Here is a 26,614-nt window from a genome sequence, read left to right as displayed (position 1 = left end):
CCCAAGGTCTCTTATCATGCATTCGGTGTTAAGTAGATTGCTGCCTTTGTGGTAGTTCATGGGTACAGAGTTTTTACCAAAGGTGATGACACTGCACTTTTTGGCATTGAGCTTGAGGCCATGGCTCTGACAACCAGGCATCTGTCTCAGAGAGGCCCTTCTGTCCAACAGCTCTGGGTTTGACGTAACTTTGTATGTTAGGCAGAGATCGCCTCTGAGTAGGCGATATGCTACGGAGTAAAGCTGGAGTTTTTTGAGATTCTCTGCATAGGGCATCTGTTTGAATCCAGTAATCCTCTTTGTGAGGTATTTCTGTGGCCTTTCCAGTTGTTGTAGAATTCTTGTGAGGTACATTCCAAAAGGGGAGTTGTACTCTATAATAGGTCTAATGAGTGACGAGTAGAGGGGAACAATGACGTCTTTTTTTCCTGGATGAAAAACCTTTTGTGATGAGGTGTGCCACATAGAAGGATTTCCTGACTACTGTGACGATGTGATTATCAAAGGAGAGACTACTGTCCACCTGTGTCCCAAGGTCTCTTATCACACTTTCGGTTTTAAGTAGACTATCACCTATGTGGTAGCTCATGGGTACAGAGTTTTTACCAAAGGGGATGACAGTGCACTTTTCAGCATTGAGCTTGAGGCCATGGCTTTGACACCAGGCATCTGTCTCAGTAAGACCCTTTTGAAGGATGTCCACATCGTTAGGACTTTCAGTTATGGCTCCTAGTTTGCAGTCATCTGCAAACTTCATTAGCCAAAGACCTTCTGTGTTAGCCTGTACTTCAGAGAAGTAGATACCAAACAGGAGAAGACCCAGGACTGAACCCTGTGGTGCTCCACATGTCACTGGTCTGAAGTCAGATTTGGAGACAGCTACTTTTACAGTATAGGTTCTGTCAGTGAGCCAGTTGGCAACCCATCTTGTGACATAGGGATTTATACCTAGTTTAGTGGGTTTATCTATAATTCCAGAGTGGGAGATGGTGTCAAAAGCCTTGGCGAGTTCTAGATAGGCTGTGTGAATCACCTTACCCTTGTCTACGGCTTTGGTGACTGCTTCAAAGAAGTCTGTCAGGTTTAGGAGACATGATCTGCCTTTTACAAACCTGAACTGGGTGGGGTACAGAGTTTGGAGATTACCAATGTCTTTGTTTATAAGTTCCAGGATGATACATTCCATGGCCTTGCAGACCAGGCTCGGTAAGCTAATGGTGCGGTAGTTCCCGGGGTCCGTGGTAGCTCCCCCTTTGTGGAGTGGGATAACCGTCGCTGTGCGCCATTCAGTGGGCACAAAGCCTGAGGTGAGGATATGATTAAAAATGGTGTTTAGATGGGGTGCCAGTTCATTCTGCAGTTCATGTAGAACGCAGCCTGGGATGTTGTCAGGTCCCATGGATGCTGTGTTCTTGGCTTTGGAGAGTGTGGCTTTTACCTGTGCAGCCGTGATTACAGGAACTTTGCATTCTTCCAGTATAGAGATGGGCCCTTTAGGGCGTAGGGGGGGGGTGTAAATGTAGCACTGAGCCTATCTGCCAGGATGCTGGCAATATCAGTTGGTTCTGTATATTTAGTGCCATTGTGCTGTAACTCAGAGCAGATCTGAGTGTTGCCATTGAGATTCTTGACATAGCTATAGAATGCTTTGTGGTTGTCTTTAGAATCAGTGGCAATTTTGTTTTCGTAACTAGCTTTGGAGGATTTTATGAGGGATCTCATCTTCTTACTGAGGCTGACCAGGGAGTTCTTCCTGTCATGGGATTTTACTCTTTTTTGTAACAGTTTCTTTCTTCTGTTGTAGAGTTATGGCAGGGGACCACCAGATTGGCTTCCTTTATTTGGAGGATAGCATCTTGGTTCTGTTAAGGATAGCGTGATCCATGCACTCGTGTAAGTGCTTATAAAGTGCATTTGTGTAGGATTCAGCAGTCTTACCTCTATTGTCCATCTGCATGGGTGTTGTGAAGTTTGCCACTTCTGTCTTAAGAAGCGTGAAGTTGACTTTGGAGAAATTTTTTACGGTGGTTTCCCTAATGGGGGGTGGGATGTGGCTGTCTAGGTTGATTAGCTTGTGGTCGGATCTGACCAATGAGGAACTGACCTCTGGTGTGGAACCCCGGTTGCCCATGTTGGTAATGACCAGGTCTAGGATATTGCTGCCCCTAGTGGGGGTGTGGATAAGTTGATCCAAGGCTATGGAATGTATGAATTCCAGAAAACGTTGAGCAAAAGAGTTGGTACATGAGTAGTTTTCCCAGTTAATGGTGGGGTAGTTGAAATCTCCCATTATTAGAGTGTTGGGTTGTACCCTAATATTTTCCAGTGTATCAAGAAATGAGGAGTGGGAATCCTGGGGCATGGTGGGGGATCTGTAACAAGTTACAATTTGGATTGCGGTCTTGCCCAGAGTTAGTTGCACTTGAATAATCTCGGCTGCATTATGCTGAGCAACTAGCCTGGAGGTGTGGATGTCCTTAATGAATATGGATACGCCTCCACCTTTAGTGTTTCTGTCCAGGTTAGGTGGCTGAAAGGTGTGGTATGAATTATAGCTTGGTAATGCAGGGGTGCTCTCTGGAGCCTTGAACCAGGTCTGTGTCACTGCACAGATGTCGATGGTTCTTCATTTTAAGGAGTGCATCTAGTGAATGCATTTTGAGGTTTAGACTTCTAGCATTGAGTAGCATTACCCTCAGATTTTGCTTGCTTGTACCTGTTACGGTGGTGAATTTCTCATTTGAACTTTGCCTAAAAAAGGCACTATGGGGTGGCAAGAGCCTTAGCCAGTATCCGAAATCCCAAGGGCGACAGGTGCAGGCCATCTCTGGCAAAGCATCGTGGTCTGTCGATCATGTCATCCCAGGCAGACAGATACTGGATCCCCTTCGAATCACACCAGAAGCTTAGCCAATTGTTGAAGTCAATAATTTTGTCCTTGTAACATGGTATCATTCTGGGTGATGGCAGGATGCTACTCACGGCTAGGGTCATACCTGCCTGGGCTACAAGATTGGAGAGTCCTCCATGTCTCTCTTCATGTACTCCAGGGAGGTACTTCTCAGGTCATTCACCTCAACGTGGACAATGACAGAGTCATATTTGTACTTGTTGTGGAGTGACTTGAGTGCGTGTGTTATGTGGCAGATCCTGGCACCGGACGGGCAGCTGACAGTAACTTTCTCCTTGTTTAGCCTGGTGAGTGGAACATCAGTGTGCCTGACTATAGAGTCACCTATGACTAGAGTGTTGGGTACATTGTTATGCCTTATGAGCTGTGGTTGAGTGGCACACTGAGTTTATGGGCTATGTGTCATTTGGGTTGTGTTGGGGGGGTGGAGGTTGCATGCGTTTCTGCTTTGGAGGTCTCTGTTGCTTGAGCACATTTTTATTGAGAGCCTCCGCGAATGTAGGTGTGTGTTTTGTGTTGCTGTGTGTGTGTTTTGGTGGTGTAGGTTTTGAGGGATTATGTGATGAGTGTGGTGAGGCGCAAGTGTTTACCTTCTCCTCTTGACTGTCTAGTCCAGTCTTGGGTGAAGAGAGCTTTGTTTCCAGTTTGGCTATATATAAGTGCATCTGACACAGGTTGTAGTATTGGGTGGTAGGAGGAGAGGGTTGTCTGTATACATGAGGCAATTGCTGCATTGTCCCAAGATGCTCAGATTCATCAGGTAGACAGGAGAAAACACATGGAGCTGAACCTTAGACATGCCTGAGTTATAAGGGAAATTTTGAAGAGAAAACTTTATGGTGCCAGGAATAGTTTAACCCTAGCTTAGCGATGATGCATAAAGTGTATTTTTTTTTTAATATAACAGTAGCAAATGAGCAAACTGATTTAGACAAATTAACCAATAAAAAGCTAAAAACTGAGCCCCGTTCCAGAAATCTTCGATCAGACAAGTTCTAACTGCACACTCCTGCCACTAGGGTGCAGGGGAACCTTCTCCAAAAAAAGATGGGCTGGATTAGTGCTCAAGTTATACAAGCAAAGCTAGATTCAGCAGGTCTGAATTTAGTCTGTGCTACAGCAAACAAGGCGTACCAATTTCAGAAAGAAACAATTCAAATAAGCAGGCACAACAAGCCTTTAACCAGAAAATCCCAGCTCAGAAAGGCAGAATCTACCCTCTCCTCCCACAAGAGTGTAGACCACAGGGCCATTGAGCTAGTAATCTCCTATTATCCTATATGTGTGTGTGTGTGTGTATGTTTCCAAGATCGCCATACCTCAGCGAAAAAGGGGATATTTTGAGAAATGGTAATCTTGGGCTTAGTGTATGCAAGTCCGTTTTTTTGGTCATGCAGTCTTCATATTTTGGGGCTCAGTTTAGTGGGTCCCAACATTTCAAATATTTACTGATCTCAGAATTTGGTGAAGTATTTGACACCCTATAACCTAAGTGTGGCTTCTCTGTACAGAAGCTTGCAAGATGATTACCAGATGTTCCCATGAAGTCACAACACTTGCATCGCTGTTCAGGCAAAAATTATCTAATAATTATTAAACTTACTTTACTGAACTTTCAGTCACTAAGTCATGGTAATGGAAGAATTTTAATAAATATCAGTTGTTTTGATTATATCAGTGATTTTTTTTTTGACAAGGGCCCTTTATACAAAATAAGACTCTCCTTCTCAAACACTTGATTCCCACATGCATATGTTCCTAATGAGTCTTTTTATGATTTTGTTAGTTTCAAAAATAATTAAATCTGATAAGGTCATTTATACTATTGCAGGTTTGTCAGAAGACTATTACTTTGACCTTAGAATCCTGTACATGGTTAATAAACTATTCAAAAAGCATAAAAATCCAAATAAGGTAAAGAATTGCTAAAATGCTTTTGGCCCTGCTACTTAGGAAGTATAGTAACATGGCTGACCTCTTAAATCATGGTAAGTTATTGTTATGATTTCTCAGCTGCTGTGTTTCAGTGCATTTAACTTTTAAAAAATGAGACTGTGCTTTCTAGTAAATAAACTTACAGTTTTATTTGTTTTTCATTTTTCTTTATCTTATTTAGACTTTTATGCTTTTTGAATTGTTTATTAAACATGTACAGGTAGTTTGTGAATATTGGGTCAGTGATCATGTGATACACGTTTTCCTATATAAACAGTTGTTTTTGGTTTGTTAAGCAAATCACACTGACAAAGCTTGATTATTGAAACCATTGGGCTAATAAACCTGCTTTTTGACATTACTTTGAGTGCCAGATTTCTTTATTTCTGTTTATATAGGTGTATATGTGTGTATATATATATATATATATATATATATATTTGTTTTGCTCCTATACATCTTGGCTGGTTTGCATAAAGGAATTGAAATCCCTGCAGTGCTTTTTTTCTCCTAAGGGCAAAGGGTAGACCATCTTCTGCGTCAGCTAATCTGTAGTTTTACCCTAAGGCCCTAGTTTTTCCCATGAACTTGCCCTGTACGTCCAAAGGGACGGCACACATTTGTTATGTATGGGTTATGCCTCCCCCTTCCACAAGAGGCGTCACCTCAACAGCCCTTCTCCCTTAAACATAAGAAACAAAACATCCCTCTGGTGATCACTGGTCTGTATACATTTTGCACTCCAGGCATGCACTGCCCCCCCCGAAAGAGTCAAGAAGCCTCTGTTTCGTCATCCCTTTCATCCTCTGCTTGAGCTAAACTCCTGCTATCTGGACTTAATCTCTCTATACCAGCAGAGCTGGCTTTTGCTGATTGTATGTTCTCAATGTCTTTAATGGAGTGTAGATTTTCTGTGTGTTACATTTTACTGTCTTTTTACATGCTTGGATTTTCATCTATAGGAGTTGGAAGTTTGAGAGCCCTGCCTGTTTTGGACCAGAGGAAGACCTTTATATTTTGACTGAAGTATGCATGCATTGACTTTGGTTAGTGTAGCAGTATGATCTGAAGAAATATGTGCTTCTGTTGAGGTTATCTGATAGTAAGCTGTTAGTAAGTCCTTTGAGAGGAAGCTTGCAACTTCATTTTTCTTCTGAGGTAGTGAAGTATTTGTTCTTTGATAGAAAAATGCATGTGGTGCTTTAGTTTAGTGGCCTTCCTTATTAGATATAGTTGTACCTCGTTATTGTAATCTTACTGTTAGTGAATATTCCTTCTGAGCCCCTACCATATTATGTCTGGGAATTTAAATAGAGCTTCCCATCCAGTAGATGGTTATACATGGTACAGATTTGTTCACACTATGTGTTATAGTGAAAATGGTTAGCTAAGTCCTAGCTATAGCCAGGTTCAGAGACTGTGTCATGCACACTCCTTTCAGTCATTAGAATTTAAAGAGCACTGTTCTGAATGGATTATCTTGAATGTACCACTACTTGTTTTTTCTTATCTTTTCTTCACATCATTGACATTTATTTGCTTTATCATAGGCAAAAAAATATTGTATTATAGAAAAATTATCATATCTGAACATATAAGGAGTTGAAATGCTTGGAGATTTCCTGCTTTGAAATATGCACAAAACACCAAAGTATCTCTTTTATGAATGAGTGAAATAACCAGTTGAATGGAGATAATAGTTTTGGCTTCTTTAACAGAAAGAAGAAAAAAAAGCTTATCATCCAATTTTTTGTAGGTAATATTCTATGACAGTGACTGGAATCCTACTGTAGATCAACAGGCAATGGACCGCGCACACAGACTTGGACAGACAAAACAAGTCACGGTCTACAGGCTAATTTGCAAGGGGACGATTGAAGAGAGGATTTTACAAAGAGCCAAAGAGAAAAGTGAGGTAAAAGTTACAAAAATGTTTTCCTGTTAATTGTGTGCCCATTTTCCAGTCTGTTATTCACAGGGAAAATCTTGTGGTTCTTCTGAAGAAAGGAAAGTTGCTAATCCTGTTGCTGTCACAAATTTTAATTTCCAGGTCATCAGAAATGTTGCTGAAGTCTACTGGCTGTACTCTGTCTTGTATGGTTTCATAGCTTCAGTGTGCAGGCTAGTGGATGAGACCAATAGGATGTTATCAGTCACAGCAGTGTAAAAGGTCTCACCTACTTATCAAGTCTAATTTCTAAATTTTAATGAGCATCAGCACTTCTTTGATGGGAAGGAAGTGATTCACTCTTAGCTGTTGGTAATAAATTACTTTTGTTTCAGACTTCCTACAGAGGCAGTAGCCAGCACAAGGTGACCTAGGCAGCTTCCTAGGGCCAGCTGTTGACAAGGGGACCCCATAACATTAACCAAAAAAAAAAAAAAAAAAAGATTAGTCACAGCCACATCCCTTCTCCATCTGCTGTGTTTTGAAGCATTTGTCAGCAGTTCCAGAAGTCTCTCTCTCTTTGTCTCTCATTAGCTCAAATGAGCTGCTGTGTCATGTCAAATCAGAGGCATGGAAAAACTAGCACAACAGCACCTGCTGTCAATCTGATAAGCAAAGAAAAAAACCCTAATGTGTGTATTGGCAGCTTGTAGTGAATATCAGTAATGCTTCACCTCTCCATTTTACAGGAACTCCTAAAACTCTACAATGCCATTTATTCGACAGCCAACCTTGCTGCAGATCATGATTTACAGATGGAATGGAGGAAATGGTGTGTGTGTGTGTGTGTGTGTGTGTGTGTGTGTGTGTGTGTGTGTGCGTTGTAGTAGTACACCCACAGGACTAACCTTAGTCAGTGATGCCAATGATTTCATTATTTATGAATTTATTCCTTCACTTGATCTCAAACATATACCTGAGGTGTACATTCATTCGACTGGCTGCATAAGAACTCTAGGCGCATTGCTGTCGAGTACAAAATAGACTTATAGTTTGACACTTTAACACAAGAATTTAGTATGAGAGGTTATGTTTGGAGCTTATTAACATAGACTAAAGAAAAAGTTAAGAATGAAATGAGTTCTAAGGCTAGACCTGCATTTGGCACACATGGAAGAGGTAAAAGTGTAATTCTTTAAAAAAATGAGATGAGGCAAAAGCAACTATGTTTCCATTAATTTATGAGGAATTTTGTGAAGTATTTACAAAGCTTTTGATGATTTTCATTACAAATTCCATCTGTTTGCAGTGTCAATGGCGCCACACGTAGCACACTTGCATTTGCTGCAGAAGGCTGTAAAATCTGTTCTCACACCAGGTAAATAGATTGCTGATACTGCAGCATAGCATAATGGGGTTCTGCACTCCTAAGTGTGTTATTCTCTGAATGTGACATCAAACCAAGTCCCCATCTGTCTGAACTGTGGGTAGCTCAGGTGGATGTTAAAGACAAGGCACCTATCGAAAAGAGTAGGGGAAGTTCCCCCAGTTATCTGGCCAAATTTCCCCTAGTGGTAGAAATACCACCAAAGGTTTGCCTTGAAAAGAGGCTAGTAGTATGATTAAGCCAGTCAACAAAGAATAAATAAAATAAGTAAACAAATGTTGCAGTCATTTGATGGGTGAATTAATTAATATTAGACAAACCAAAGTTTGTATACATTAATTAATTGAATTTGAAACATTTATAAATGTTATATTAATTTATGTTATATGTAGTTTATATGTAATGCCAAAATGTGCATTGTTGTATTCTTTGGGAGGTCATCTACCCCAGGGAAGCTACCACATTGACAATATACCCTTAAGAGTTGATCCAGTTGTTAAGGATTTGGAAACTTATTTGGACAGTGACCTAACTGTTGACCAACATGAAAGCCCTTCTGTATCGCACAGCTTTGTAAACAAAGGGACTGTGCCTAGATTTAAGGATGTCATTGTGTCCCTTTACTCAGCCCTTATTAGGCCATTCATTAAGTGTAATGCCCCCTTTGGCGTGTATCTGTCCAGGCACATGCAACAAATGGAATGCCCACAGAGATATAATAAAAGATTTTTGTTTTTTATTATTGATGGGGTTGAATTGAATGAAAGAGGGGGCAATATTAAAATCAACTTGGAATTGTGGGAAACTAGGTGGCAATTGAGATTAAATAACAAGAATCTACCAAGCATTAATGATAATATTTCTATTGCCCCCTTGTTGAAAGAGATCCATGATTATATAGATTTTACATTATGGCCAAAAATGCCATTACTTCTGGTATTTATGTATTTGTTATGACACAAGTTTTTTTAACTTATTATGAACTTGTTTCAATTTTTGGGGTATACATGTTTTTTAAAATTTGTTATGTTTGTTTATTTATTTAGTTTTAACTTAGGCAGCAGTCAGTTACTTGTGATGTCATTGAATTTTTACTATATAAAGGAAGTGATGTTTTATTATGGTGATTCTGATGAAGCCTGAGATTGACGGGTAAAAGCAGTTAGTCTACCACTGAGGTATTAAAGCAGTGTTTGTACTTGACAACCAGTGTGATGTACCCTTTATTTTTTTGTTTTGGTGTTAGGTTTGGTTTTCATCTTTACCCTTCGTGTGGTGAAGTTAATTTTTTATACCTTACTAAAAGGATTTAAGGTCTAACATGGACCAGCCCAGAGCTCTGTCACTATACTCGGTATCCTACATACTGCTAAGAGGTGATCTGTGTCTGGTTTTCCAACCCACTGCTGATAGATTTACTGCACATCAGCAAGTAAATGGCATCAGAATTATTTGGGCTAGGGATCTTAACTTCTTCTGCAACATCAACAGAACAGTTGGAGGGACATGTTTATCTGGCAGAGGATGCAGCTGCTGTGGAACAGACTCCCCATCCACATGAAACAAAGTTTATCCCTGTCCATTTTCAAGCGCAGCTTAGATCTATGGATGGGAATCAGAAAATGTACCCCAGGACTGCCCCTGTACTACTATTGGACAGAGGCAGCTCCTAAATGCTTCATCCCATGCATGGGTCCCCTCAAATTATGTACAATATTATCACAGTTATTCTCGTTAGGGATAATATGGAAACTGGCTAAGTACTTACCTATGAACCTATAAGGAACATCATCATCTAAGCATAAGGGTATAAAGCCATGTTTTAATTTTATGCAGTTTGTGTGCATACACAGACACACACACACACACACACATATATATATATATATATATATATATATATATATATATATATATATATATGGATTCACTTCAGATGCTCAAAATACTGAAATCTCGAATTTCAGTATTTCAAGCCCAAGAAGCCCAATCCACACAACAGCAAAATCTGAAAACTACAAAATTCAAAACCTCGAATACCGGAGGTTTTGAATTTCGCGGTAGTACCACACACACACACACACACACACACCATTCTCCACAAAAACACACACAATCTCTCTACTACATGAAAGCAGGGGGGCAAGCACCCCTGCTCCCCCCACTCACCCCCTACTTAAATATTTTCACTCTGAAGTCGCACTACATACAAACACACACAACACACCACCACACAAGCTACATTCTCCTCGCACACACATCACAGCAACAAAACACGCTGACACACACCACAGCCCATACCCAAACCCCTTAACACACACGCATACTTAACCTGAAGACATGACCGCAGCAGAAGTTTAGAAGAGTGAAATTCAAAACCTCCGGTATTCGAGGTTTTGAATTTCGTGCATCTGAACTTTCGCTGCTGTGTGTATTCGGCTTCTTGGGCTCGAAATACTGACATTCGAGATTTCAGTTTTTCGAGCTTCTGAAGTGAATATATATATATATATATATATATATATATATATATATATATATATATGTATCTCAGATGATTATTCATCCTGTTACTATGATAACTATACTCTGAATGTTTGTGATACGTGTACTTGAACATTCTATATATTTAAGTTGAAGCACAAGGTATATGGCATTTTATTTAGGGAAACATGACAGGAAGCTCAAGGAACAAATAGGTGAACATTATTCAGAAAGGAGGAGGAATTGACACTTATGCTTTATGCAAGCATATTTCAATAGCATGTGTGAATCATGAGTTTAAATGTAATGTTTTAGAAACTGGGAAACCAAATCAAAGAGGTGGTGATGTAATTACCGTTACTGAAAAGAGATAATCTTACTGGATTTTTATGTTTAGGGCTGATTATGCAACTGGATTAATTTGTGCTTATAATCTTAAACCCATACTTACTTAACACCACTTAAACAATAAATGAGAAGTTATGCCAGTTTTTGAAGGTTATTTGCTGATTTGTTATTTTTATCATCTGATATAAAGTCACTTCATTACAAATTTCATCTGTTTTTTTGGAACTTTTATCACTTGAGAAAGCACATCAGTAAAAGCTTGTGGTCTTGTAGGTTCATATGCGTTTACTAGGTTAATGACCACAAAGGCTGTTTTAAGCCTGTCCATGTATCCCAAATCTCTGACATGTTCTGATACCTTTGATAAGTGTAAGCATGGGCCCGGGAGATGAACCATTTACAGGTTACTTGTGTCCATTAGAGACATAGGTGCCAAACCAGGGATGCATTTCCAGTTTCCTATCCAATTGTCCAAGTTGCACTTGAATTGGGTTAGGGAGGAACCCTGCTTCACATGGATGGGGAGCCTGTTCCATAGACAAGGTAGTCTCTGCAATACATACCGCTCTCTCCAGCAAATCCTGTTTATATCACAGGCAAGGTTTAAGTCTTTAGAATGGGTAATTCTGGTGCTGTTTGCTTTGTGGATATGCAGGATGTCCATCAGAGTGGGGCCTGAAAATGCCCTGTATGCCAGGCATCGATCTCCCCTCAAAATCTTGTAGGAGACAGAATACAGGGATAGGGCCTTGAGGCGGTCTGCATAGGACATTTTGCTTACACCCTGTATTCTTTTAGTGAGGAACCTGTGTGGACGTTCCAGTTGTTGGATATGCCAGGTTAGGTGCATACCAAAGTGAGCATTGTACTCAATGATAGGTCTGATGAATACAGTGTAACAATGAATTCCTTGGACTTCGACGCCATACCTCTGTTTATAGGTTGTGCAACATAGAATGATTTTCTCAACACTGTAGACACATGATGGTCAAAGGCTAGATTACTATCTATGTGTGTCCCTAAGTCCCTGACTTGCTGAATAAATAAATTTTATCCATGTTGTTGTTGTTGTGTCTTTTCGGCTTTTCCCGGTTAGGGGTTGCCACAGCGGAACTCCGGTCCACTAATGATTGGTAGTTGAGTTTTACGTGCTGAGTTACCAGCCCTGACGCACAACCTTCAACGAAGGTATGCCCATTCATGCCTGTCTCCGCGCAGAAAACGCTCTAGCTGAGAATCGAACCAGACAGCGTCTTACTGCGAGGCGACAATGCTACCACAGCACCACAACCGCGGTGTAAATAAATTTTATCCATGTAACTGAGCCAATTTTTTTTTGCCTCTAAATCTCTTGAATCCCATCAAAACAAGTCACCTTTCTTGGAGCTCTCTTAGATACAGAAAAGCAAAAAGCTTTCCTTCCCTCGGGAAAGATCCTGCTTCTGACTCAATATTTCAGAAAATTGCCATCTTAAGCCAAATCCCTGCCATGGAATTCCTTAGAGTTCTAGTGTACATGGCCTCATACACTTCCCTGACAAGACAGCACATGAAGAAGCTGTAGTGATACCGCAGAATCATTGCAGACCCCCATTTCAGTGTTATCCTGCATTAAATCTTAATACACTTGGGAGTTTCCTTCAGAATGGAACCAGGGTCTCTGTCACAGACTACTTAGGAAACCCACATTGGGGAACTGAAAGTGCTGGGGTCTTGTTACGGGGTATTCAGAAATAAGCATATCAACATAAAAGAGATGATAGTAGTAATCTTAGCAATCAAACTTTCAGATCCATTGAACAACAGAGTGTGCAAATCCTGCAGATAATGCCACAGTGAATGAGGTATGGCAACGGGGGGGGGGGTCATACTTTTGCCTCCTATGTAGACTAGCAGAGCAGGCCTGATCTACAGGGCCCAGTACGTCCCATGACAGAAGAATGTTTTGGCAGACCATCTGAGCAGAACACAACTAGACCCCAGTGAATGGATACTAAACAGGGATGTGTTCTTTGGCTCCTCCAGAAAATAAAAATTAAGAAAATATTGCACCAGGATGCCCACAAAAGGGACCTGGGTGGCACATGCCTTCTTCATCCTCTGGGCAGGTCTATATCTGTATGTGCCTCTTATTATACCCTTGACCCCTAGGGTATTGCAGAAGATAAGGGCAGTGAGGCCAGAAATGCTACTGATAGCACCATTTTGTGCCAGGTAATATTAGTTCTCCCTTTTGAACCAAGCAAGGGGAGAACTTGTTCTGTTACTTAGCATACATGGATCTCTTAACTCAAAACAATAGGCCAAGCATTCACCCAAGCTTGCAAATTTTAAGCTTGACAGTGTGGATTGTTTAGCACACATATCTTCCAGAAACATGTTCTCTGAGGATGTGCTGCACGTTTTGAGGGTGGTCAGAAAACCCAACACAAAAAAATCCTACATAGGAAATTGAAAAAGCTTCTCCCACTTGTGCCATGTCAGAGGACAGGATCCATAACTTCTGAGTCCCTTCCGCCCATCAGGATTATTATAGAATACTTTGAAACTGCACTACTTAAATCTAAAAGTACTACCTCTGCGGACCAAAGCTAAATACCTGGTTGCCTAATCATCAACACCAAGAAAGTCTTTTTTAACCCTTTCTAAAGATGCTCAGCTTAAGCATAGCCATGGGATATGTGCCATAGGTATAGAAACCAACTGTCCTTATACCATCCACCCCAGAAAGGGGGGCTGCACCTCAGATTATGAGGAGTGTAAAAGCATAAGCCTAACAAGCCTAATTTGAGTAGTCATGGAATGTATTATCTCTGATTTCATAAGTGGATTCCTCTAAAATTTTTACCTTAAATCTGAAAGTTTTTAGACAAGGTTTCCTGTGGAAAATGTCTTTTAAATAATTGATTATTGTGAGAAAAATGATTTGATCAAAATGTGTGGCTAGGGGGCTAGGACTTGTGGTTTTTAGGAACGGTCATTAAAAATGTTTCTCTCAAAACTTATTTCTCCTATCAGGTTATTTCACTGACTCTCCTGAGCTCTGCTAACCCACCTGTCAGGTACCTTTTTCGGTAACCAGATGGCTCTTACTCCCTGTGGAGGATCCCTTATTATTTATCATATTTTGTTGAAAATAAAATTACTTTTCTGTCAAAAAGTATTATTAGGAATTATGGCTAGTGTGTTTGGTGGTTATCACTAAAAAGATTTATCTCAGAAATTAACTTTTCCATCCAACAGTAAGACCAACTCTTCAACTCTCCTCTAACTGGTTAACAGATACCTTTTACAGCAAGGTCATGGAACAGGATTCCAGTAACTCGATCATTCCTTTCTTGTTGAACAAGAAGAGAAAATTTATCAGGAGGCTTCAGTCTTGACTCAGGCTTCCCCTTTGCATCAGTCGTTGATGGCTCAGCTATGGCCATCTGTTGTTCCTTGGACTACTCATCACTTTCTTCTGGTCCTTCAGATGCTGCTTCCCAGGAAACCACTAATGACTGGGAGGCAGGGACATCCTCCGTGGTTCAGCTGCCCTTGTTAGTTAAGGGAGAATCACTCTTGCAGATGTTTGTTTTTCCCCTTGGCTGCAGTCCCCTACTCCATCATAGTCAAGTATGGCCTCTCCAAGATGGTTGTTTCTTGGATAAAGGTGAATTCTTCAAAAGGTACCTCAGTAACAATCTTAACAAATCTCAGCATTTATAATTGTACATTGGAGTGTAGCTCACAACTGGCTCCGAGTAATACCTGACACCTGGCAAACGTTTGTGCCATTGTTAGATTTAGTCATGTCTAACATGAGCATTTCATTGAGATCTAGCAGGCATGACTAAGTCACTCAGTGATATACGCTCCAGCCATGCATTATTCCTTTGTGAAAACATTTCATTCTACTGCATTAGTGGTAGGAGCTATAGATGGTATAGATCCCTCACTCTCCCTGACAGTTATCTGAGGTATAATGAATAGTCCTGTGTACATACAGATGCTCATGTCTTTGCCCTATAATCAGTGATTGGTCATAAGTTAGGTACTTGCAAATACATTTTTCCAGGATTTACCAATCTAATGAAGTAGCACTCCACTTCCTAACAACTATGATCAACAAACCAATATCTCCTAAAATCAGTAGATCCTTTTTAAAAACATGTGACTGCTACCAGTAGAATGGAATTAATCAGCTAAGAGCCATATCACTTATCAGCATTCAAATTCTTGACTGAATGCCACATTCACACCCTCATTGCGTGTTCTGATTGTATTCAGCATGGATATCACATAGCTCATGATTGTCCTACTCTGCCTAACTCTGCATAGTTGACTAATAGTTTACTTCTCGGCAGCATTGTAACCTTAACTAACCAAGTCTTACTACTCTTCCTTTCCCACACTGTACTACTACTGTTCTTTATTCCGTCTTTTTCTCCCCCCTAGCCTTTACTCTGACCCTTTTTGGTTTTAGTTATGCATATCTCACACTTGGGCTTACTCCTTGTTGCCTCTACTTTCTACCATCTAATCTGACCCCTTTGTTTAAACTTCCATTTCATACTTGATTTTTTTGTACAATATATTACATCTGTTCTTCAAAGGTGCTAATGTGTGCTCATTTTTATATCTCCATATTTGTCTTTATGTGTGCCTCTTAATTCACTCCTGTAAGCCAATCAAACTTTTTTACTGTCATAACTTGCTTCACTTCAGTGTTCTTAAATGTTCTGTGTTTTTTGTTATCTTTTGAAAATATGTGCATTTATATAATTGCAGGTTTTGTGTAATTGATCCAGAAATGTTTATTTCTATTTGTAGTCCCTATGATTACAGTCTAAACCTACCATATTGGCTGCTCCATTGACCCATTTTTTTTCCCAGAGAGAACAAGCTATTGCCTGTTCATTTCTTCAGAGTAAGAGCTAAGCAAACTGGGAAAAGGAGCCATCATCTGCATATTAAGAATTGGTTCCCCCACCTAATCTAACCCCTTCTGCAGTGGCTGGTAGTCTCCTTTAGCTGCTTGCAGGTTTTGCATGTTTGCTACTACCCACGCCAACCTCCTGGTAAGCAGCACACAGCTGTGGCTTGGGCTTGCTAGGCTCCTTCTGTGGCACTACACTTGCACTGTTGCAGATATTGCCAGTGCAGCAGACTGCGGCACCTTCACATCCTCCCCACCCGGTCCCTCCACCTCCAGTGCTGTGTATCAGACATGGGTCATCTAGAGTGCAGTCAGGGCTTCCTTTCTGTGTGCTGTGGGGCCTGGAATCAGCTTTTGATATATATATATATATATATATATATATATATATATATATATATATATATATATATATATATATAAAATAGACACACACATACACAAATGTATATTGTTAATGTCAAATTGTGTTTTTATGGCAGCTTCGTCCTCAGGTCCCTTCTTAAAACAGCAGTACCAACCGAGTTTAAAAAAAAAGTAAATAAATAAAATAAACTGTAACCGTAAACAATTTCTAGCACATTATGGACATATGGTCTAAAGGCTGCGGTGTTATTTCCCTGTGAGTGCATTGCTGTTGGGCTTATTCTTTTGTTAGGTTGCACGCAGGTGTGGTTAAGAGAATAGGATGTTGCAGGTTGTAGCTAAGATAATGAGCATTGAGAATTGAAGTATACTAGGCTTCATAGGTGGAATACTGAGGTTGATTAAGTCAGTGTGAAATGCCTGGTAGGGTTCTGTTTGTGTGTGGAAGGGGCAGGAAAGTGAGTGTCTCAAAATTTTTCCTTTGCTTTTTGTTTGTATCATTCAGCATTTTAATTGTTTATAGCTGTTGTCAAACAGTTGCCAAACCATGCACTTTTGTCTAGATCCTTTATTTCTGTGTAACAACTCACATTAATAACTTACTATTCAAATACTTTTGACTGTTATTGCTTTGTCAGCAAAAACAGAATGGTATTGGTAGTTCTTAAAGCACAGGAATTTCACTTAGTATGTAATTTTCCTTTTCTACTGTTAACAGCAAAAAAAATAATACTTTTATTTTTCATATTGCATAGTGACATGGGTGCACATACAGTTATAAACACATATTTCTTTCTCATGCATTATACATGTATGGTTTCTTTCTTAACGATTGTCATTCGCTTCAACATTACATAGGTTACTCGTCTTGCTTCATAGAAATTTCGGTCCTCCTCCTGAACATTTTTCTGCATGTATTGTTCCCACAAATTCCATTTATTTCTATCTAGTGTGTACCTTCTGTTTTCTAACAGTCCCACCTCAAATTATTTTAACTCATTTACAACATTCAATGATTCAATTATATCTGGTTTAGATTTTGATTTCCATTTTCTAGTAATATTTTTGGCATCCAACAGACTTGAACTTAGTGTCAATATCCCAGCTCAACAGAACAATTTACTTTTACAGTAATTTGCACCCCAAACATTTTTAACAAAGCTGCATTCTACTAAATGTTAATTGAACAGTGCAAATTTTTTATGCTGAATTTCCTCTCTTATCAGTACACTCTTTTATGAAGTTGCTTAATTCCAGCCATGTACTTGCTGTTCATTCAGTTATATTAAAAATTGCATTTTCTGGCTCTACAGATTATGGTTGTAATCTTTACTAATGCTTTGATAGTTTCATAAATTGTTAAAAGTTTGGATAACTGCATGTTGAATTGATAGAAACTTGGATAATTAAATGTTTTGACTGTTGTTCTGTTTCTGACTCAATGTAACATGTAGTTCTTATTTCTTTTATGAGCACTAAGGTGTTTGTATCCCATGTTTTTATTGCATTTTCCTGATATCTTTATAATAATACATACTGTAGTTGACTGACCCTGCTCTATGTACTTGAGAATTAATCTGTCTGCTGGACCTGTCCTGTAATTCTAACCCTGCAGAATATAGATGTGTGTATATGGGGGAAGATTCTGTAACTGAAGCACTGCATCAGGTCTTAATGTTACCATTGCTGAGTGAAAGGATAAAAATGCTGTTTTGTCCAGCTGTACTAAAAGTTGATTTTATTTACAGATCCAGCGGATGGTGATCTCAGGGGGAAATTTCAAGCCAGACACACTGAAACCCAAAGAGGTGGTTAGCCTGCTGCTGGATGACGAGGAACTGGAGAAGAAGTGTAAGGCATCAGATAATTTTCCTCTTTAATTGTCCCATATTTTTACTGCATTCCCTCATTATATAGCAGTCTTCTTTATTAGTATGGCAGTCCAGGCTGTGTATGTAATTCAGAATCCTGACTTTTGGGTCTTGGGTATACTAAAGACAAACATTTAAAGTATGAATTCTAGTGAGGTGGCATGCGTGAAATGTTTAATCATCTGTTTTACTAGTTGTTGATTTTCATGTGTGTCTCTAGTGCCAGCCAAGAAGGACTTGATATCCTAAAGCCTTCACTCCTATCATTAGAGAAGTGCATGTCTAGATATGAGGGACGTTTGTAGAGGCCAAAGGGTTCAAAGACATATGGTGCTAAGAGGGTCTATAGTAGTAGAACATGAAAGTTTCAAAACTTTGAATGTTCTAAAATCGAACTCTATTCAGCGAAAGCTGAAAACATCGAACATACAGAACAGCGATTTTTTTTCCTAGGGAAAACATTCGCTGTTCCAAAACACATACACACAACACAAGCACACCAAACAAACAGCAATCCACACACATACACCTGAAATCTTGCACCTAACCCTACACTAAACTCTACACACACCACTAACTATCCACTTACCTTAACCCAAACCCTAACCCTAAGGTCTGTCACTATCGCACATTCACCTCACCCGCGCCCTAACCCTAACTCACCTACCCCGCCCTAACCCTCACGTCCACACAATCGCACCCTTACCTGACCCGCACCCTAACTCACCTAACCTGCCCTAACGTCCACACAATCGCACCCTTACCTGACCCGCACCCTAACTCACCTAACCCGCCCTAACCCTCACGTCCACACAATCGCACACATACCTAACCCACACCCTAACCCTAACTAACCAAACCTGCACTCAATCGCACACTTACCTGAACCTGACCTGTAACTTTCCACCACAGCGCTGAAAATACCGAAGCAACAGAAACGGACAACCAAATTCTTTCCCTAGGAAAGAATTTGGTTTTCTGTTGCTTCGATATTTTCAGCTTTTGTTGAATAGGGTTCGATATTTGAACATTTGAAGTTTTGAAACTTTGATGTTCTAATATAGACCCGTGCTAAGAAGGGTTATGCTTTTGGCTGTACACTGAACCATGTGCTATGTCACAATTACGTGTTCCAGAATCACTGGAATGAGCCATGAGCCAAGATTTTGCCCGTTTGTCAGAGTGCATAGGTTGTGTTCTATCGCCATATTGCATGAAAAAACTGCACATAATAAAGCACTTCTCAGAATCGGCTCAACCCCTGAAACTAACCTGTCCATTACTAAGCATGCTTTCTGTATAACTCCACCTTTTCTTTGGCAGTCTTTGTCTGTCATCCTCAAAGAAACTACTGCCTACTCCACCTGCAGAAATTTTCTTAATTTCTATTTGTTTAAACAAATAGACACAATATGCTTGCTTCTCCAATGACCATATCACCTAATCTTGCTGGCACACTTTCTCCTTTTCCATCCGTCTTGTATGCCTTAATCTCCCACCATATCTCTGAACTGGGCTGTACATACTGTATATCTTAATAGTCTTCTGTGCTTGTATGCTGTAAAGCTTTATCTTTATAATATCCTCAAATATGTTATGCGTTATTTTCTGTCTTTCTGACTTGGCTAGTACAGTGGATGTAAACGGTGTAGACACCCCTGTTAAAATGCCAGGTTTTTGTGATATAAAAAAAAGTGAGACCACAGTAAATCATTTAAAAAATTTTTCCACGTTTAATGTGACCTATAACCTGTACAATTTAATTGAAAAACAAACAAATCTGTTAGGGGAAAAAATATAAAAAATGCACAATAAGCCGTTTGCATAAGTGTGCACACCCTTAAACTAATACTTTGTTGAAGCACCTTTTGATTTAATTACAGCATTCATTCTTCTTGGGTACACACCTGACATCAATTAAAGAGAATCTGATTAACCCCAAATAAAGTTCAGCTGTCCTAGTAGGATTTTCCTGTCATTTACTCAGTTGCCTGCTACAGCAAAAGTCATGGTTCACAGAGAGCTTACTAAGCATCAAATGGATCTCATTGTTGAAAGGTATCAGTCAGGAGAATGGTACAAAAAAATTTCCACAGCATTGGATATACCATGGAACACAGGGATGACAGTCATCAAAAAAGGAGAAAATATGGGACATGAGTGACGTTGTAAAGAACTGGATGTCCCTCCAAAATTGATGAAAAGACAAGAAGAAAACTGGTCAGGAAGGGCTACCAAGAGACCTACAGCAGCACTGAAGGAGCTGCAGGAATTTTTGGCAAGTACTGGTTGTGTACTACATATGACATTCTCCATATGTCTGGACTATGGGGTAGGGTTGCAAGATGGAAGCCTTTTCTTACACAGAAAAACATCCAGGCCTGGCTAAAATTTTGAAGGATAATTCTTTGTAATACGTGAAGCTTTTGCCGCTGCATTGTTCTACCTGTAAAAAAAAAAAAATAAGGGTGGTTACCCAAAGCCTTTTGCCGCTTTAAAAGCTGTAAAACAGCGCTGCTAAGTAGGGAGTAGCCAGAAGCTGTGTCGCTCTGATGAATGAATATTTTAAAAAGCTGTTAAATGCTTCACTTTGCCATACTTTTTTGTGACAGCTTGAAAGGTTTTACTGTTTTCAGAGCTGTAAAAATACTTTGGATGCTGTTCTGCTTGGGTTGCTGCTAGTGCTGTAGCAAGAGACTAGTGCTCAATACTACTGAAGGTGCTTAACAAAACTTTAAGCACCTTTCTTACATCTGAAACTTGCTTAAGACTCTTTCAACAGTTGTGTCACCCCATGTTCTACACAAGTTGGTAATTTTTATATATATATATATATATGTCTAACATAGTATAGGAAACTCTTGTGGCGTTTTGTATTTTGTTCCATCAAATATTTATTTTTTCTGTGACGTTTTGTTTTTGGATTTTACTCAAAAGGGTTCTTTAACCAGCTCACCAACCTTGTAAACAAATGTAAAATAAAGAATTTAAGTAAACAAGCAAAGCATAGTGAAGGATTCATAGAACATGGTTGAAAAGTACACTGACTTTTAGGGATGATATTACTGTGTTATATTGTTCACCCAGATTTATTAGCTGTCTTCTTCAAAGCCTAGAAAAGTTCTGCAATAGCCATTTTTTTTTCTTTTTTACTGTTTTAGCAGGGGTTTTTTTGTCACCCACAGTTATTTCATTCTGTTTTTTTTTTGTTTTTTTAATTTTCCTTTGCTATAATTAAATGTGCAGGCTTTTATTGTATCAATACGGTTATATAGATTTATATTTTCTTTTATTAAATACTTAAGTAGATTTCTTTTTGAACATCAGCATATCTTTGTGTTTTCATCTTGAATAGCATGCCATTCTGTGAGCTGAGCCTAAACTCTCAAGCTAATCTTTTAGTAAAGTACTTGGATTTCTGTCTGTGATGCTAGTAACCCCAGTTTGGAAATGGATTAAGTAGGAATGAGGTGCTTTGTGACAGCACTGTTCACCTTGAATGCATCTAGAATCGTAGTGATACAAGGAATTCATGTAGAAGTTAGAGGGTCCACTAAGCAGGCTAATGCTGTCATGTATGTATTAGAAGTCAAGTTAGTGTCTGCATCATTGCTTTGCTGTACTTATAATTATTAAGGAGAAAATATCCCTATGGCTCTTCAAAGCAGATTTTCTTTTGTGCTAGTTGCACGTCATGATGATGATAACTGGTGTAAATGAATACTCAGTGAGCAGTTAATCCACAGCAGGAGAAGGTGGAAGTGAGTGTAGTGAATACTGGTGCATCACATAAGTTAACCACCAGGAGCAAAATGTATTCATCAAATTATGTGCATTGTAAAGATTACTTTTGCAGGTTTGGACTGCTTGAACTACAACCATGCTTATGCTACTTTCTCTTTTCTATAAACAGTGCGGCAACGACAAGAGGAGAAGAGACAGCAAGAAGAATCAAACCGGCTGAAAGAACGTAAGAGGAAGCGTGAAAAGTATGCAGAAAAGGTACAGTCCTACCCGTTTACAGTGTTTTACTGACATTCAGCACAATGGTTCTTCACAGGGATTACCTTTTAAACTAAGAGTCATGTTTTTTAATATTGTATGTTACAATGTGCTAGCAACCTCTTGCTCCATGTTATTTACTGCTTATTTATTTTTTGATATATATTAGTAGATATGCTGTGTGAAAAAAGTATGCTGTTTATACTTGATTGACAGTAGACTGAGCTCAGTGATTCTGAGGTTACTTAATGAAACCTGAGAATAAGTAATATTAGAAGTCTCATTTCCTGTTTTCCTAATTTTTTTAATTCACTTTTTTCATCTGTCTTTAGTCTTCCTTATTTGCTTAGTTGCTGTTATAAGATGTATGTTTGTTTGCATAAAATAGCTCTTGTTTTACAACATATGTAGCTGTACTGTTAAATGAGCACAAGTCTGACTCAGCTGTTGCAAAAGCTTGTGGTAACCGAAAACTCTTGAACCCTTACCCATAATGCACCAACACCAATTACCTCAGATCTCGTTTGCCGCTTCAAGCAAAAGATGTGGTTTTCATCTCTCTCAAGCATTAGTGATCTAAGTTTGATATATTTTAAATTTTTTCTTCAGAAACCTTTTATACTACTATCCCTTACCATTAATTATAAATTCCCTACTGTTTTTCTATCTATTGTCCAATTTCTTCTGTACCTCTTGGATACTATTGTTAGTATCTTTTTCCTCTCTATGATGCTGTCATTGTTTTTCATTACCATTGTTGGTATTTCTGTCTCTTTCTCTTTTTCTTATTTTTCCGTTTTAAAAAAAAAAAAAGCCTTTCTTTCTGTGTTAAGATTTGGTTAAAGATGGCAGATAAACCAGCAGGTTTTAAGAAATGTATTAAGTTTGGGCACAAGCTGCCAATTTCTGATGCCCACACACTTTGTGTCTACTGTTTACGTCCCCTCCATTTACAAGACAATTGTTCTGTTTTTCATGGTTTTAATTCTTGTGTGTTGGTAGAGCGCAAAAGGCCGCCTTTTTTCTTTCTTTTGGGGAAGCTATATCGGAGGGTACTGCTACTGCTTTTTCTGCCTCTAAATTGAAAACTGTAAAAGTTAAAAAGTCATCCTCTCCTAAGCAATCTTCCTCCTCTTCAGCTTTGGACTCTTCGAGGAAGAGGACTCATAAGGAGACAGTCTCAACCCCAGATCCAAAAAAGGCAAAAACGTCATGATTCTGCTAAGGAAAAATTATTGGATCAGACACCTCCTCAGTCTGATCTGATGAAGTCAAAGCCCTCAGATCTGGAGTCATTTGATCCGAAGCGTTCCAAATCTGACCTTCAAATGACCAGATTTCTACCCAGGACTAGGTACTCTCTGTTGCTGGATCCGGTTCCTGACAGGGTGCCTTCTCCATTCCTAGAAAGACCCAAGCCTCCATCCATTTACTGCACTCGCTCTTCCAGAAGTCTTACAGAAGATGTGGAGAGACTGGTGAAGAAGATTCTCATGACACAGAGCCATATTGGTGCTCCTTTGGCTCCTAACCTGCTGGGTTAGGAGATCCACAAATCTACTACTCCACCATTACAAATTCCTCCTCTGACTCCTGTACCTTCAGAGTTTTTGGATTTGAGTCACCTGGATTTGTCTGATAACTTTATCCTTGTATCCGAGATCTTCTCTGAGGGCTCCGGTTAGATCGGATCCAGAGAGCTCCCTGAGCTATATTTTACCTGTTGGGTTAGAGGTGTTGCATTCGACTCCAAAGCTTTCGGAGCCCTCTCTGCACCTGAGAGCCTCGTCACTGGATAGCTCGGCTCTGGCTTCCATCTCGGGGGCTGTGTCCTTGGAGAAGCTGAGACCTATGATTCAGAAGCTTGTCTTCTTGGATCCGACAGTCTTTCTCTCTCTCCAAGCCATTCTGCCTTCAAGGCTGTGAAGAGAGTATTTTCTGCCTCAACAGTGGTGACGCATCCTTCCCCCTCAGATCCCAAGTCCTCCGTCATGATGCTGCAGCACTCAGAACTTCACTGTCTCCTTCCACAGGGAGAGTCAGCACCAAAACACAAGGCTGCCCCTAGGGAATTGTTATCTCCTCTTCTGATACATCCCCAGAGCATCCCACCGAGGAGGTCCCTAAGAAGAAGATGTGTAGGAGGAAACATTTAGACTCCCCGAAGGAGTCCATCACTGAAGACACAGATTTCAATGAAGGCAAAGGGTCCCCACAATCACCTCCTGAAGATGTCTCCTTTGGGAGACATCCTGGAAATCCTTAAGCAGAGAAGTGTTTGGACCTCCAGAAATGCTATGTCTGAGGAATCTGTTCTCCTGGAGGCTTATGGTACTTCGACCATCTACCTCCTGGATGACGCCACCCGCCGATGGGCTCATTGGCTTGATCTCACGGCAGGCGTGGAAGGACCCTGACACCACAGAGCCCATTCCTTGCAGACCAGACAGGATAGACAGTTTTGGGGGAAGGGAGTTCCTGTTGATGCCATGGTCATTGCTGCAGCCACCAAGAAGGAACTAGCTGAGGAAAATTCCACTGTCCATCCCCCAACAGGGAGTCACATGAGATGGACAGATTTTGGAAGTGTGTCTATGTTTGAGCAACCTTTATCTTGAGGTTGCTGAACTGTTTGACACATTTTACTAGACTTTAGTGGGATCTGATCAAGGAGTTATCAGATACCCTCTCGGGTGATGAAGTTCAGGCATCTGTTACTTCTCAGCTGACAATCCTGCAGTCCATATCCAATTCTTCCATGAGGTTGATCTCACTTGTAGCAGAAGGAACCTCAAGGAGACACACCTGGATGCACCTCTGTGAGTTTGTGAAACCTTTCAAGTCTTCTTTCTTCAATGCTCTTTTTTGACAAAAGGTCTTTATTTGGCCCCAAGGTAAAAGATACCCTGTCCAGGTGTAAAAAGGATAGAATATCCTATCTGCTGTGGGTGTGCGTTTTTCAACTCCTCAAAGAACCTTTTCCCGAAATCACTGAGGTCTAAAAGTGTAGTTCAAGAAGTCACAGGGTTTTTTTTCAAGACACACATGGAGGAGGTGCCCCCAGGAGGAGGGAACTCTATTGGATGAGGATCCCCCCGTGGCTGAGGAGGCCCACAGAACCAGGGTTCCAGAGATTCGTTCTTTGATGAACTCTACCAGAGTTTCTGAAAGGAGGCCAAATTGTCCACCTGTGGAGACAGACAGGGGATGCTTATCCCTGCACCAGAGAGCCTGGCTAGATATAACAAAAGATACTTGGATGCAGAGGATTATTTCTAGAGGCTGTATTATACTATTTCCCTTTCTCCCTCAATTCTGAAAAAAATCCCAGATGTTCCACCCAGTCAGAGGGAACAAGCAACAATTGAAATACAAAGGATGGTAGAAAAAAAGAGTCATCCAAGAGGTCCTACCAGTCCAGATGGAATCTGGAACTTACTCAAGGTCCTTTTTGGTGCCAAAGGAAACAGGATACTGTTGTGCTTCTGGCTGGGAGCATCAATTCAAGGTACTGCCCTTTGGACTCACCAAAGCCCCCAGGGTGGTTTACCAAGTGCATGGCAGTCGTAGCAGCTCACCTAAGACTTCACGGATTCCATGTGTTTCCATATCTGGATGACTGGCTGATTACCCCTCTGACCAAGCATCCGTTCATATGTGCAAGAGACCAGGTTCTCCAGACTTGGTGTTGTCTGGGGATAACCGTAAACTATGATAAATCCCATCTGCAACTGGCTCAGAGTTTATAGGAGGTATTTTCAATAGAAAGGCAACCATTCCTTCCCGTCCCTTCCATTACTGAGAGTTCAGACCATAAGACTTCAAGTCAAAAAGCTAATCTGCAGCACCTCAATTTCAGCCCAGCTGATTCTTCAGGCTGTGGGATCAATGGCAGCAGCAATAAAGTTGGTACCACTTGCCAGGTTTTATATGAGAATTTATTAATGGATGTTGGCTGTTCAGTGGTCAATTCTTTATCAACCTGTGTCATATAAGATGAGAATCACTCACATCTGCAAGAGAGATCTGAAATGGTGGATTCATTCAGACCAGGTTCTGCAAGGTTGTCCGTTCATTCCCCAGCCGTAGTGACCACTGATGCTTCCCAGTTGGGGTGTGTGTGGGGGAGCATTATATGGGAAAGACAGTGCAAGGCACCTGGTCCCTCTGAGGAGGCCAGTTTGCATATAAATGTCTTGGAGATGAGAGCAGTGCTGTTAGCATTGCAGGCATTTTAGAATGTGTTACGTTGGGGACAAATGCAGTATATTCGGACAACATGTTGGTCGTTTGGTACATCAACAAATATGGAAGAACCAAATCCTAACTATTATGTTGAGAAGCTGTCAGAGTGTGGCAATGGGCAGTCTATTTCATCCGCTTTCTTTTAGCAATGCACATTCTGGGGAAATCCAGTGTGATAGCAGACAAATTGAGAAAGTGCATTCTTCTGCCTCATGACTGGCCCCTCAACAAAAAGATTGCGAATACAGTTTTCTGA

General features: G+C 40.2%; 1 protein-coding gene across 1 annotated transcript in view; it reads left to right on the top strand.

The window, feature by feature from the left end:
• The window catches only part of INO80 (INO80 complex ATPase subunit), a 2,478,170-nt gene that overhangs the window by 2,150,306 nt on the left and 301,250 nt on the right, over nucleotides 1–26,614 (top strand). Inside the window, exons 32-34 of the mRNA XM_044074204.1 lie at nucleotides 6,603–6,761; nucleotides 17,989–18,091; nucleotides 22,025–22,113. Coding sequence (XP_043930139.1) covers nucleotides 6,603–6,761; nucleotides 17,989–18,091; nucleotides 22,025–22,113 — 351 coding nt within the window. The remainder of the gene's footprint in view (nucleotides 1–6,602; nucleotides 6,762–17,988; nucleotides 18,092–22,024; nucleotides 22,114–26,614) is intronic.

This window comes from Protopterus annectens, chromosome 6.part0, assembly GCF_019279795.1.
Source record: "Protopterus annectens isolate FY-2018-M chromosome 6.part0, PAN1.0, whole genome shotgun sequence".
NCBI classification, from domain to species: domain Eukaryota; kingdom Metazoa; phylum Chordata; order Ceratodontiformes; family Protopteridae; genus Protopterus; species Protopterus annectens.
The sequence above is the reverse complement of the archived record's forward strand: the minus strand, read 5'-3'. Positions and strand labels throughout refer to the sequence as shown.